The sequence below is a fragment of the Macaca nemestrina genome, chromosome 1 (genome assembly GCF_043159975.1).
Source record: "Macaca nemestrina isolate mMacNem1 chromosome 1, mMacNem.hap1, whole genome shotgun sequence".
NCBI classification, from domain to species: domain Eukaryota; kingdom Metazoa; phylum Chordata; class Mammalia; order Primates; family Cercopithecidae; genus Macaca; species Macaca nemestrina.
The window spans coordinates 103109559-103121486 of record NC_092125.1 but is presented as its reverse complement, the minus strand read 5'-3'; the positions used below and the strand labels follow the sequence as shown (position 1 = coordinate 103121486).

General features: G+C 51.4%; 1 protein-coding gene across 6 annotated transcripts; it reads left to right on the top strand.

Moving 5' to 3' along the window:
- Positions 1-1500: 1500 nt before the first annotated feature.
- LOC105498057 (tetratricopeptide repeat domain 24) lies at positions 1501-9338 on the top strand. 6 transcript variants are annotated; one of them, XM_071083554.1, is made up of 10 exons: positions 1501-1552; positions 3170-3879; positions 4040-4243; positions 4852-4980; positions 5146-5258; positions 5581-5652; positions 6610-6707; positions 6851-6957; positions 7705-7768; positions 8190-8388. In XM_071083554.1, exons 2-10 carry the CDS (start codon positions 3174-3176, stop codon positions 8269-8271), a joined length of 1575 nt encoding a protein of 524 aa, XP_070939655.1. In that variant the 5' UTR covers positions 1501-1552; positions 3170-3173; the 3' UTR covers positions 8272-8388. The 6 variants fall into 6 exon arrangements, with proteins under 6 accessions (XP_070939655.1, XP_011768152.2, XP_011768151.2 ...); XM_011769850.2 differs by having other exon boundaries at positions 7672-7768; XM_011769849.2 differs by lacking the exon at positions 7705-7768 and having other exon boundaries at positions 8190-9338.
- Positions 9339-11928: the final 2590 nt, after the last annotated feature.

The window sequence follows — 11928 nt, the reverse complement described above, 5'->3', positions numbered from 1 at the left end:
GTGTGTGTGTGTGTGTGTGAGAGAGAGAGAGAGAGAGTGTGTGTGTGTGTGTGTGTGTGAGAGTGTGTGTGTGTGTGTGTGTGAGAGAGAGAGAGAGAGTGTGTGTGTGTGTGTGTGTGTGAGAGAGAGAGAGAGAGAGAGAGAGAGTTCACTTCCAGGACAGCTCAAGCCCCATTAAAGCTTGCTATCACAGGTCAGGCCAGGTGCAGTCTGTAATCCCAGCACTTTGGGAGGCCAAGGCAGGACAATCATTTGAGCTCAGGAGTTTGAGACCATCCTGGGTAACATATCAAAACCCCATCTCTACAATAATAATAATCATAATAATAATAATTAGCCAGTTGTGGTGGCACATGCCTGTGGTCCCAGCTACTCAGGAGGCTGAGGTGAGAGGATCACTTGAGCCCAGGAGGTAGAGGCTGCAGTAAGCTATGATCATCTATGCACTTCAGCCTAGATGACAGAGCAAGACTCTGTCTCAAAAAAAAAAAAAAAAAAAAAACACAAAAAAACAAACAAAAAAACTTGCAATCACACAGTGTAGTGGAAGGGACCCTAGGTTACTCACCTTGAATCAAAAAACCTAGAGTTGGCCGGGCGCAGTGGCTCACGCCTGTAATCCTAGCACTTTGGCAGGCAGAGGCAGGCAGATCACCTGAGGTCAGGAGTTCAAGACCAGCCTGGCCAACATGGTGAAACCCAGTCTCTACAAAAATACAAAAATTAACCAGGTGTATGGCAGGCACCTGTAATCCCAGCTACTTGGGAGGCTGAGGCAGGAGAACCACTTGAACCCAGGAGGCAGAGGTTGCAGTGAGCCGAGATCGCGCCACTGCACTCCAACCTAGGCGACACGGCAAGACTCTGTCTCAAAAAAAAAAAAAAAAAAAAAAAAATACCGGGCACGGTGGCTCATGCCTGTAATCCCAGCACTTTGGGAGGCTGAGGCAGCTGGATCACTTGAGGTCAGGAGTTTGAGACCAGCCTGGCCAACATGATGAAACCCCATCTCTACTAAAAATACAAAAATGAGCTGGTCTTGGTGGCGTGCAACTGTAACCCCAGCTACACGGGAGGCTGAGGCAGGAGAATCACTTGAGCCCGGAAGGCGGAGGTTGCAGTGAGCCGAGATGGTGCCACTGAACTCCAGCCTGGGTGATAGAGACTCCGTCTCAAAAAAAACCTAGTCTAACCCCAGCTACATGACTGCTCTTTGACCTTAGTTAAGTCACATCTGCTGTCTGAGGCTTGGTCCCCTCCTCTGTGAAATGAGGGGATGAAGTAGATGATATCTGGGGGTGTAACTAGTAAGCGCCCCTCTGATGCCTTGATTCATTTCTTGAAGTGAGGGACTTGAGGGGGTGTGTCTGCAGCACTATCGAGGTTTAGCACTAAGATACGGCCCCAGAACTGCCACTCAAATAATTCCCTAGGAGTGGAGGGTGGTACCTGGTTGTCTAGTAACCTCCAGGGCTTTGAGCTAACAGCTAGGGAGGTAACCCAAGCCGGAGGGGCCATTCCAGAGAGACAGCTGCGGAGAAGACCCAAGGAGGTAAGGTGTCCTGCAGTGGGCGTCCCCACACTGCATGGGGGTAGTCAGGAATGCCCTGGAGTGGAAGGCCTTGAAAAGGCAGGATTTCTGGGTGTTCTTAGAAGTGAGGGGAACTTCTTTTAAAAGAGACTGTTTTTCCTCTACCTGCCCCTCCTAAAAAAGGGGGAAAAAGAATAAAATGGGAGGGGTCAAGAGGCCAGGGCCTGGGTCTTTTCCACTCTTCTTTCCGTCTCCTGGGAGGAGAGTTCATGAAAAGCCTTTGCCCTTCGAGGGGAAAGATACTAACAGGATATACAAGCTGATGAGATGCTTGTATTCGGGAGGCTCTGGAGACCAGAGCAGGAGGCTGGGGGCCTGGAACCAGCCAGCAGACAGAAAGCAGAAGAAATGGAGAGAGAGAGCTTCCCCTTGAGCTAGGGAAGGGGCAGTAAATGGATGTTCCATCCCACACCACACTCCTTTTCAGAGAATCCTGCTCTCCTGGAGGTTGGCTCCTTGCCAATTCAGAAGCCTCCTCACCCTAGGGTCCCCAGTGCCTAGTGTGGCTCCCAGCACATAGCAGGGACTTACTGAGTGCTTGTTGAACTGACCTAAACTACATCTTGAGATTAGATAGCAGGAGTACCCAGATGATGAGTGGGTGGGTATTAGTAGAGGCACAGTGTGAAGGAGGTTATGGAGGAGAGGCCTGCAAATGTGGTTCCTTCATCTATTTATTTGCAGTTTTTTTTGTTTTTTTTTGTTTTTTTTTTTTTGAGATGGAGTCTCGCTCTGTCACCCAGACTGGAGTGCAATGGCATGATCTCAGCTCACTGCAACCTCCACCTCCCAAGTTCAAGCAATTCTCCTGCCTCAGCCTCCTGGGTAGCTGGGATTACAGGTGTGCACCACCACGCCCGGCTAATTTTTGTATTTTTAGTAGAGACAGGGTTTTGCCATGTTGGCCAGGCTGGTCTCTATCTCTTGACCTCGTGATCTGCCCACCTCAGCCTCCCAAAGTGCTGGGATTACAGGTGTGAGCCACCGCACCTGGCCTATTTGTTCATTCCAAAAACATTTGTATGGTGGTAACATATATATAACATACAATTTACCATTTTAATCATTTTAAAATGTGCAGTTCAGTGGCATTAAGTACACTCACATTATTGTGCAATCAACACCACCATCCATCTCCAGAACTTTTTCATCTCCTTCCAAAAACATTTATTGTGAATCTACTATGTGCCAGACCCTGCAAGTTGCTCCAAATTTAGTAGCGGGGGGAAGACAGGAAAGTCATCAACTCTGACCCAGTGTGATAAATGCTATAAAGGACGTAGGCATCAGGTGCTATGGGACCACAGGAGTACCCAGTTGGTTGAGAAGAAGGTGTGTTCTGAAGCAAGCTGTTACTTGACTTGAGTCTTGAAGGAGGACTAAGAATTAGTCAGGACGTTAGAGTGAGAGTGGATATGGTACGCAGTGGGACAGAAGAAACAAAGTGAGAGGTCAGAGAGCAATCCTTGAAACCCTGAGGGTCATGCTAGGGCAGGGTAGAGCTGAATTTCTCGAAGGGGGTCCTGCTCTAGAGGAAGCCAAGGCAGACATACCGATCCCTCTGTTCCCCTCTGTCAGCTCTATGTCTTCCCCCAACCCTGAGGATGTGCCCCAGAGGCCAGAGCCTGAGCCTTCAAGCTCCAATAAGACAAAGAAGAAAAGAAAGTGGCTGCGGCAAGAAGCCAGCATCCAAGCCCTCACCAGGGCTGGCCACGGGGCCCTTCAGGCTGGCCGGAACCATGAAGCCTTGAACAACTTCCAGAGGGCCTTCCTTCTGGCCTCCAAGACCCCACAAACCGGGGACACCCTGGTGCTCCGGGCCTGCGCCTTCAACCTGGGGGCTGCCTATGTGGAGACTGGGGACCCAGCCAGAGGCCTTGAGCTGCTCCTGCAAGCCCACCCTGAAGAGAAGGCACAGGGCAGGCGTCATGGAGACCAGTGTTTCAATGTGGCTTTGGCCTACCATGCCCTTGGCGAGCTGCCTCAAGCTTTGGTCTGGTACCACAGGGCCCTGGGCCACTACCAGCCACAGGGTGACCAGGGAGAAGCCTGGGCAAAAATGGGAGCCTGCTACCAGGCTCTGGGACAGCCTGAGCTAGCAGCCCACTGCCTGCAGGAAGCAAGCCGGGCCTATGTCCAAGAGAGGCAGCTGCAGGCCGCAGCCCTGGCACTGGGGGCTGCGGCAGGATGTATGCTGAAGAGTGGGCGGCATCGGGTAGGGGAAGTTGTACAGGTGCTGGAGAAAAGCCGGAGGCTTGCCGAGAGGAGCACTGAGAGGGGGCTGCTGGGTGAGATCTTTGGGCAGGGAAGGTGTGGGATCTGGGGAGACACAAAGCCTGGTGCTATTCAGAGGGCTGGGTTTGGGGAACCCTGGAGGAGTGGATAGGGGCTGTACCAGCCTTATTTATATCTGGTCCAGCTACCAGTGACCCTGGCTATGCCCTCTAGGGCACCTCTATAATGATCTAGGCCTGGGCTACTGCCAGCTCCGGCTGTTTCCGCTGGCTGTGGAGGCCTTCCTGCAGGCCCTTCCTCTGTGCTGGGTGCCAGGAGAGCAGGCCACAGTGCTAAGAAACCTCGGGATGGCCCACAACGCCCTTGGCAACTATCAGGAAGCTCAGGAGTTTCACCAGAAGGCTGCTGACCTGCACGGTGGGTGCCCGGGGCCGGGGAATGGGACTGGGACTAAGACACTAAGAAGGGTTTCCAAAAGGGGCCCCAAGGTTTAAGGGTGGATGGCCCTTTGGGACCACTTATGGAGCCTGAAAACCCATAACCAGTGGGGGAGAGCTGGAAGTGCAGGAGATGGGACAGTCAGACAGGACAGAGGGTTGTGGGCCCAGAGGCTGAGACCTCAGGGTTGGGAAGGCAGTAGTCGGCAGGGGGAAGGGTACTGGCTGGGAGAGGAGGCCTGAAGTGGAATTCAGCCCCTCTGCTGACTGTTTGTGTGACACTCAGGAATCACTTTCTCTTTCTGAGCTTCAGTTTTCGCATTTATAAAAACAGGGCCATTAATACCTGCCTTGCCTGTATCACAAGGTTGTTGCCTGACTCAAACTAGCCAGGTGGAGGCACTCACACCAGAACTCAGGATGGGTCCAGGCTGGGAGTGGAGGGTTCAGGCCTCTCGGATGCATCTGGAGTGTGCTGGGGCTGGGCACCAGGCCTCCTGGGAGCTCTGTCTTGGTTGCTGGAGGGTGGAGTCCTAATGTCCCAGCAGCCAGAGTCCCCTCTGAGGATGGGGTGGGCTCTGTCCTCAGGCTCTGTGGGGCAGCGGTGGGAGCAGGGCCGGAGCTTTGGCAGCCTGGCCTTTGCATTGAGCCAGCTGGGGGACCACAAGGCTGCCAGAGACAACTACCTGCATGCCCTGCAGGCTGCCCGCGACTCTGGTAAGCGTGAGGGGGTTGGCATGTGACTGGGCCAGCGGGGAGGCTGAGGGTCCTAGGAGCTGGTGGGGAGGCAGATGGAGGGAACTGAGGGTAGGGAGTGCCTCTGAAGGGGCGGGTCAGTGGGGTAGGGAGCCATGAAAGGACCTTCCAGGCTCTCTTTCTCAGGGGACATGAAGGGACAGTGGCAGGCCTGTGAGGGTCTGGGGGCTGCTGCAGCCAGGCTGGGGCAGTATGACCAGGCCTTGAAGTACTATAAGGAAGCACTGGCCCAGTGTCAGGTGAGACCCTGTATCCCGGAATCCACCTCTCCCCTGCACCCTCTTCTGGCTGACATTCCTGCCTTCACTCCTTGCCTTCTCCCACAGCATCGGACACACTGTGTGCTAGGTGTTGGGATACTATTGTGAGGAAGAGTCCATCACTGTCTACAATTCTGGGCAGGTGGTGGCAGGACCCTGGGAAAGGCATGGGGATGGGGTAGAAGAGAGGGGGAAACAAAGTCCCGCTCCCTCCTCCCTTTCCTGCTTCATTCTTCCCCAACCCCCAGAGGACCACAAAGTCCAGGCATTCCCCATTACCCTATTATCACCCTCTCCCCAGAAGGAGCCAGATTCTGTGCGAGAACGGCTGGTGGCGAAGCTGGCAGACACCGTGAGGACGCACTTGGCCCAGGTGGGGCTGGTCACACCCTGGTGAGATGACACCTGAGACAAGGAGATGGGGGTGGAGAGAGGTTACCCAGAGAAGGGCTTGGTGGTAAGCAGAGCCGATGTTCCCTGGGATGCGGCGCGCTTGGCAGCTCATCTGTGTTCATCCGCCTTGAGCCTGCGCATGAGATATGTCACTTTCCAGGGGTGGGAGGTGGGTGTGGGACTGCGGCATGTCTCTAACCCAAGGGCTGATATGTAGGTGATTAAAAATAAATAAATAAATTTAAAAGAATCGGTAGACCATGTGTGCAAGGAGGTAGAAAGTTTCAAGTCCTTGACTGCAGTTCCCTAATTGGCCACAGGATGGAGATGTGCTCCAAGGAAGTCCCTCTCTCCCGTCTTTAAGTCTCCAGAGTTCATTTCTCTGTGGGTCTCCACCGTGTTACTCCTTCCCTGTCTCTGCTTTAACTTGTTTCTATCTCCGGGTCTCTTTGTATGATTCGTTGACTCTCCAACCGCCTCCTCCTTCACATTTTCAGACAACCCCAGAAAACCTCTTCCCACTCCAGGAATTGAAATTATACTTTAATATTTATATGTATGTAATAGATTTTATGCTCCCGCATTTTAAAGATCACATTTAAAGACACTATATTTAAAATCTGCAAGAAAAATTAAATTGCCTGGTACAGGCAGAGGATTGGATTGAGGGGTCAGAATACCTGGGCCCCAGCCAATGTCTGCCACCTACTTTCTGTGACTTTACCATATCAGGCCCCAGAAGGGATGGGGTGGCCGTTAGACACTGGCCAGGTCTGCTAGTCCCTAAATCTGAATTCAAGCTTGAGAGTTACTAGCAGGGACCTTAATAGAACAAAGAACCTCACCCCAGAATTGTATTATCCGAGACCCTGGCACACACATAGCTGGGATGGCCGTTTTTCTCAGACCTAGTCCCTCTACTCCCCTTCGTTCCCAGACCTCGGCTCCGGGAAGACTCCAGGCTCCAGGTGGGGCCAGCCAGGTGGAGGGGACCCCAGCAAAGGCAGGAAGCAGTGCAGCAGGTGCCCAGCACAGGTGAGGGTGGGAACAGTGCAGCAGGGATGTATGCAGCCTCTGCAGGGTGTTGGGGGCTGTCGCAGTGGGGTAGGACCCCATGCATACCCCCAGGGGACTGGTGTCTCTCTGCCAAGCTGTGCCCTCGTTCCTTGCCCCTACAGATCTTCCAGTGGGTGGGAAGATGAAGAGTTTGAGGAGGGCCACCAGGAGAAAAAAGAGGAGAGGTCGGCAAACGTTCCCATGAGGCCTGGGCCGGGGAGACTGGAGCGTGAGTTGATGTAGAGTATTCCTGGTGGTGCCTCTCCGCACTGCAAATGTGGCACTCCCGCCCCCACCTGCCTGCCTCCACTTCTTACACCCATCCTGCCATCCCGCCTTCCTGTTGTCATTTCTCTGAGGCCTGGCACAACTTCGCACCACCCCTGACCCTGACTATCCCAGTTCACAACTCCCCAACAGCCCTCCCCTGATTTTTGCTTGTCTCTCAAGGCCTGGACCATTTTCCCTGAACCCTTTCTAGAACTGCCTCTTTCTTCCTGCTCTCATGGCTTTCCTAACTTCTAGAACTTTGCATCCTGGACCCCAGGGTTTTGTTGAAAGCCTACTTTGCCCAACACAGCACTGGGCGCTGCTTGTAATCCCCAGCTCACTATTCAATAGCCTCTCCCACAAAGACTTGCAACTCGGGGAGCAGAGTTCCTTGCTACTTATTGAGTTGACCTGAATTTACCGATGTCTCCTTTTCAGTGTGTTTCCTTCCAGGCACAGTGAATCATTCCCACCATCTAGCTTCTAGTTGCCCCATGTTTACCAAGCACTCGCCCTGCAGAGGGACAGTCCTCGGCAAAGCCTCCGTGTATAGTGAGCAGTGCATCCCCTGACACCGCCCCAACTCCTGGTTCTTCTCCAGAGCTTTTTTCCACCATGATAGTTCTTGGTGCAGAGAGGCATGTGATGAATGTGTCTGTCCTTCTCCATCTAGGTCCAGGACCCAGGGCCCATTTTCCATTTGTAGGTCGAGGCCCTCCCAGAGCGGAGTACCCTAGCATCCTGGTACCCAATGGCCCTCAAGTCAATAGGTGGGTCCTTGGGGGAGAGCAGGAGGCCTGGAGAGTAGCAAAGAAAGTAGAATATGTGGCTTGGGATGATATTAATGGAACACGACTGCTGTTGAAGTTAGGGGAAGCTGGGATCTCATGCTTGGGATATAGGGCCCCGAGCTCCCCTTTGTCTTTGCCCTTTAGCAATGTGAACAACCCTCACCCAGCTCTGGAAGCCCGGGGTATGCCCTGCTTCCTGAATGGCCTGATGGTAGGCCTCAGTGAAAGACAGGGTGCGAAGGATGGGGGGATATGAAGCTTAAGCCAACTCCCTCCTTCTCTGGAGCCCACCAGCAGAGGTAACGGCCAAATAGGGCAAAGGAAGCCGAAGCCAGGGCAGGCTGCCTCCTGCTGTCTCCCCAGTCACCCCCACTGGCAAGCCCCTCCCTGCCTTTTTCAGGTCATCCAAGTGGCCCAGGGAAAGCCTCAGCAGGAGCTGCCAGAGGAGACCCATGGAGTCAGGCATCTGCACTATCGTGTGACCTCCCCCTGCCGGCCGCAGCCCTCATCGCTGAAGCACCTGCCCAACACGCACATGCTAGGGGGTCCTGGGGACCAAGCCTCTTCCCAGTTGCTCAGCCCTGCAGGGGTGCGGAACACAGTGCAGCTAGTGGACTCCTGAGGATGCTGGGCAAGGGCTTTTTGCAGGCTCGGCCCTGAGAGGTTCTGTTTGTTCTTCCTTGGGATTTTTGGACTCAGTAGGTAAAATAAAAAAAGGAAAATGGATGGCAAATTCCCTCTGTCTTTCTGGATCCAAATCTTATGATTGCTAGGGACCTGGGAGTTCTAAAAACTGACTTCGTGGTCAAGTAGCTTTGGAGTCACTGACTGTCTCCAGACCTCCATTTTTGCCTGTGGGAAACGAGGATATAATACTACAGAAGAGGCATCTTACCCAACCGATGCACCCTACTTCCTCTGTGAAACATAGGGGATGCTGGGCGCAGGCCTAGGCTGTAGCCTGTAGGACAGCTCCTGCCAGCAGCCACAGGAACAATGATGTGATGTAACATGTCCCAAGTACTTAGCTCATGCCCCACCCTATTCTAGGTGCTTGAAAAGTGTATTCTCCTCTAATCCTCACAACAAATATATGAGGTGCTATTATCATCCCCTTTCACAAATGAGGAAAATAAGGCACAAAGCTTCAGTAGTCTGAATTCCCAGATCACACAACTAGTAGAGAAGCTGGGAATCAAATCCAGGCAGTGAGCACTTTCTAGAATGCTGTGCAGTTCCATTCCCCCAGCTAAGCCCTTGCTTACCCAGAGGCAGTTGTGATTTAATACCAAGTGTGTTTATGCCCATTGTGTGTGTTACTGTAATTCATAATTTAATTAAATACTATATACATTGATGAACAGGCCAGGTGAAATGGCTCATCCCTGTAATCCTAGCACTTTGCGAGGCCAAGGTGGGAGGATTGCCTGAGCCCAGGAGTTTGAGACCACCATGGGCAACATAGTGAGATCCCATGTCAATGTAAAAGAAAATGTATCTTTAAAAAAAAATAAATTGATGAACTGAGAGTGGAAAACAAATCACTGTTTCTATAAAAACTAAGTTGGGGCCGGACGCGGAGGCTCAAGCCTGTAATCCCAGCACTTTGGGAGGCCGAGATGGGCAGATCACGAGGTCAGGAGACGGAGACCATCCTGGCTAACACGGTGAAACCCTGTCTCTATTGAAAAATACAAAAAACTAGCTGGACGAGGTGGTGGGCACCTGTGGTCCCAGCTACTCGGGAGGCTGAGGCAGGAGAATGGTGTAAACCCGGAAGGCAGAGCTTGCAATGAGCTGAGATCCGGCCACTGCACTCCAGGCTGGGCAACAGAGCGAGACTCCGTCTCAAAAAAAAAAAACAAAAAAAAAACCACACTAAGTTGGATCCTTAGAAGACTCCACTAAAGTAAGTTACTTTTTCTGTATTATTATTATTCTTTATAATAATATATTTTTCCTCCAGTGATGGAGGAAAAAGTGAGTTTATTTATTTATTTATTGAGACAGGGTCTTGCTCTGTTGCTCAGGCTGTAGTGCAGTGGCACGATCACATCTTACTGCAGCCTCAAACCCCTGGGCTCAAGCAACCTTACCACCTCAGCCTCCCACTAGGACTACAGGAGCACCACCATGCCAGACTAATTAAAAAATACATATATGTACGGCCGGGCGCGGTGGCTCAAGCCTGTAATCCCAGCACTTTGGGAGGCCGAGACGGGCGGATCACGAGGTCAGGAGTTCGAGACCATCCTGGCTAACACGGTGAAACCCCGTCTCTACTAAAAAATACAAAAAACTAGCCGGGCGAGGTGGCGGGCGCCTGTAGTCCCGGCTACTCGGGAGGCTGAGGCAGGAGAATGGCGTAAAAACCCGGGAGGCAGAGCTTGCAGTGAGCTGAGATCCGGCCACTGCACTCCAGCCTGGGTGACACAGCGAGACTCCGTCTCAAAAAAAAAAAAAAAAAAAAAAAAAAAAAATACATATATGTATAGAGACAGGGTCTCACTATGTTGCCCAGGCTGGTCTCAAACTCCTGGGCTCAAGCCATCTTCCCACCTTGGCGTCCCAAAGTGTTAGGATTACAGGTGTGAGTCACTGCGCCCAGCCTGAGTGTCACTTTATTTATTTATTTGTTTGTTTGTTTATTTATTTATTTATTTATTGAGATGGAGTCTCACTCTGTCTCCCAGGCTGGAGTGCAATGGCATGATCTCGGCTCATTGCAACCTCCACCTCCCGGGTTCAAGCGATTCTCCTACCTCAGCCTCCCGAGTAGCTGGGATTACAGGTGCATGCCACCAAGCCCGGCTAATTTTTGTATTTTCAGTAGAGATAGGGTTTCGCCATGTTGGCCAGGCTGGTCTCAAACTCCTGGCCTCAGGTGATCCTTCTGCCTCGGTCTTCCAAAGTGCTGGGGCTACAGGCGTGAGCCACTGCAGTCGACCTCTGAGTTACTTTAAGAAGCTATTGTGGGCTGGGCACGGTAGCTTATGCCTGTAATCCCAACAGTTTGGGAGGCCAAGGTGGATGCATCACTTGAGGCCAGGAGTTTGAGACCAGCCTGGCCAACATGGTGAAACCCTGTCAGTACTAAAAATGCAAAAAATTAGCTGGGGCGTGGTGGTGCACGCCTGTAATCTCAGCTACTCGGGAGCCTGAAGCAGGATAATTCACTTGAACCTGGAAGGTGGAGGTTGCAGTGAGCTAAGATCATGCCATTGCACTCCAGCCTGGGCAAGAGAGTGAGACTCTGTCTCAAAAGAAAAGATAAAAGCTGCTATGGAATTAGATGTGAGCAACAAGATTATTACAAATTGGGAGAATAATCATAAAAATATAAATAAATTCTACACTCAAGATTGCTTCAAACATGCCATTAACTGTTTCACTTTAAGGAAGTAAACTGGAAATTGCAGGTGATACATAACTGGTGAGGTTTATGTAAGAAAGAAGATGAGGAATCCAATCACGGGCTCCATCCTCAAAGAAAAGACCCTGACCACACTTGACAGATGGAAAATTAATGTATTTTTTTTAAGTTGAAATAACATAATCCACTCCTGAGCATGTCAGATAACAGAACGTAGGGAAGGCAAAACTTTACCTCTACTCTCTTAGGGTCTCTGGCTGGGACAGAGAATTAAATTGACATAAAACAGATTAACAAGAGAAAAGCATACAGATTTACTTAATACAAATTTTATGTGACACAGGAGCCCTCATAAAGCAATGAAGACCCAAAGAAGGAAAACCTAAATGTTTTGTACTAGGTTGAACAAATAGCTAATTGTGGAAAAGCAGCTAAAATATATGGGGAGGCCAGTCGCAGGGGCTCACACCTGTAATCCCAGCACTTTGGGAGGCCAAGGTGAGTGGATCGCTTGAGCCCAGGAGTTTGAAACCAACCTGGGCAACATGGTGAGACCCCATCTCTACAAAAACTACAAAAATTGGCCAGGTGTGGTGGTGCATGCCTGTAGTCCCAGCTACTAGGGAGGCTGAGGCAGGAGAATCGCTTGAACCCATGAGTCAGAGGTTGCGGTGAGCTGAGATCGTGCCACTGCACTGTAGCCTGGGTGACGGTGAGACTCTGTCTCCAAAAAAATAATAAAAATAAAATATTTGGGGAGGCTAAA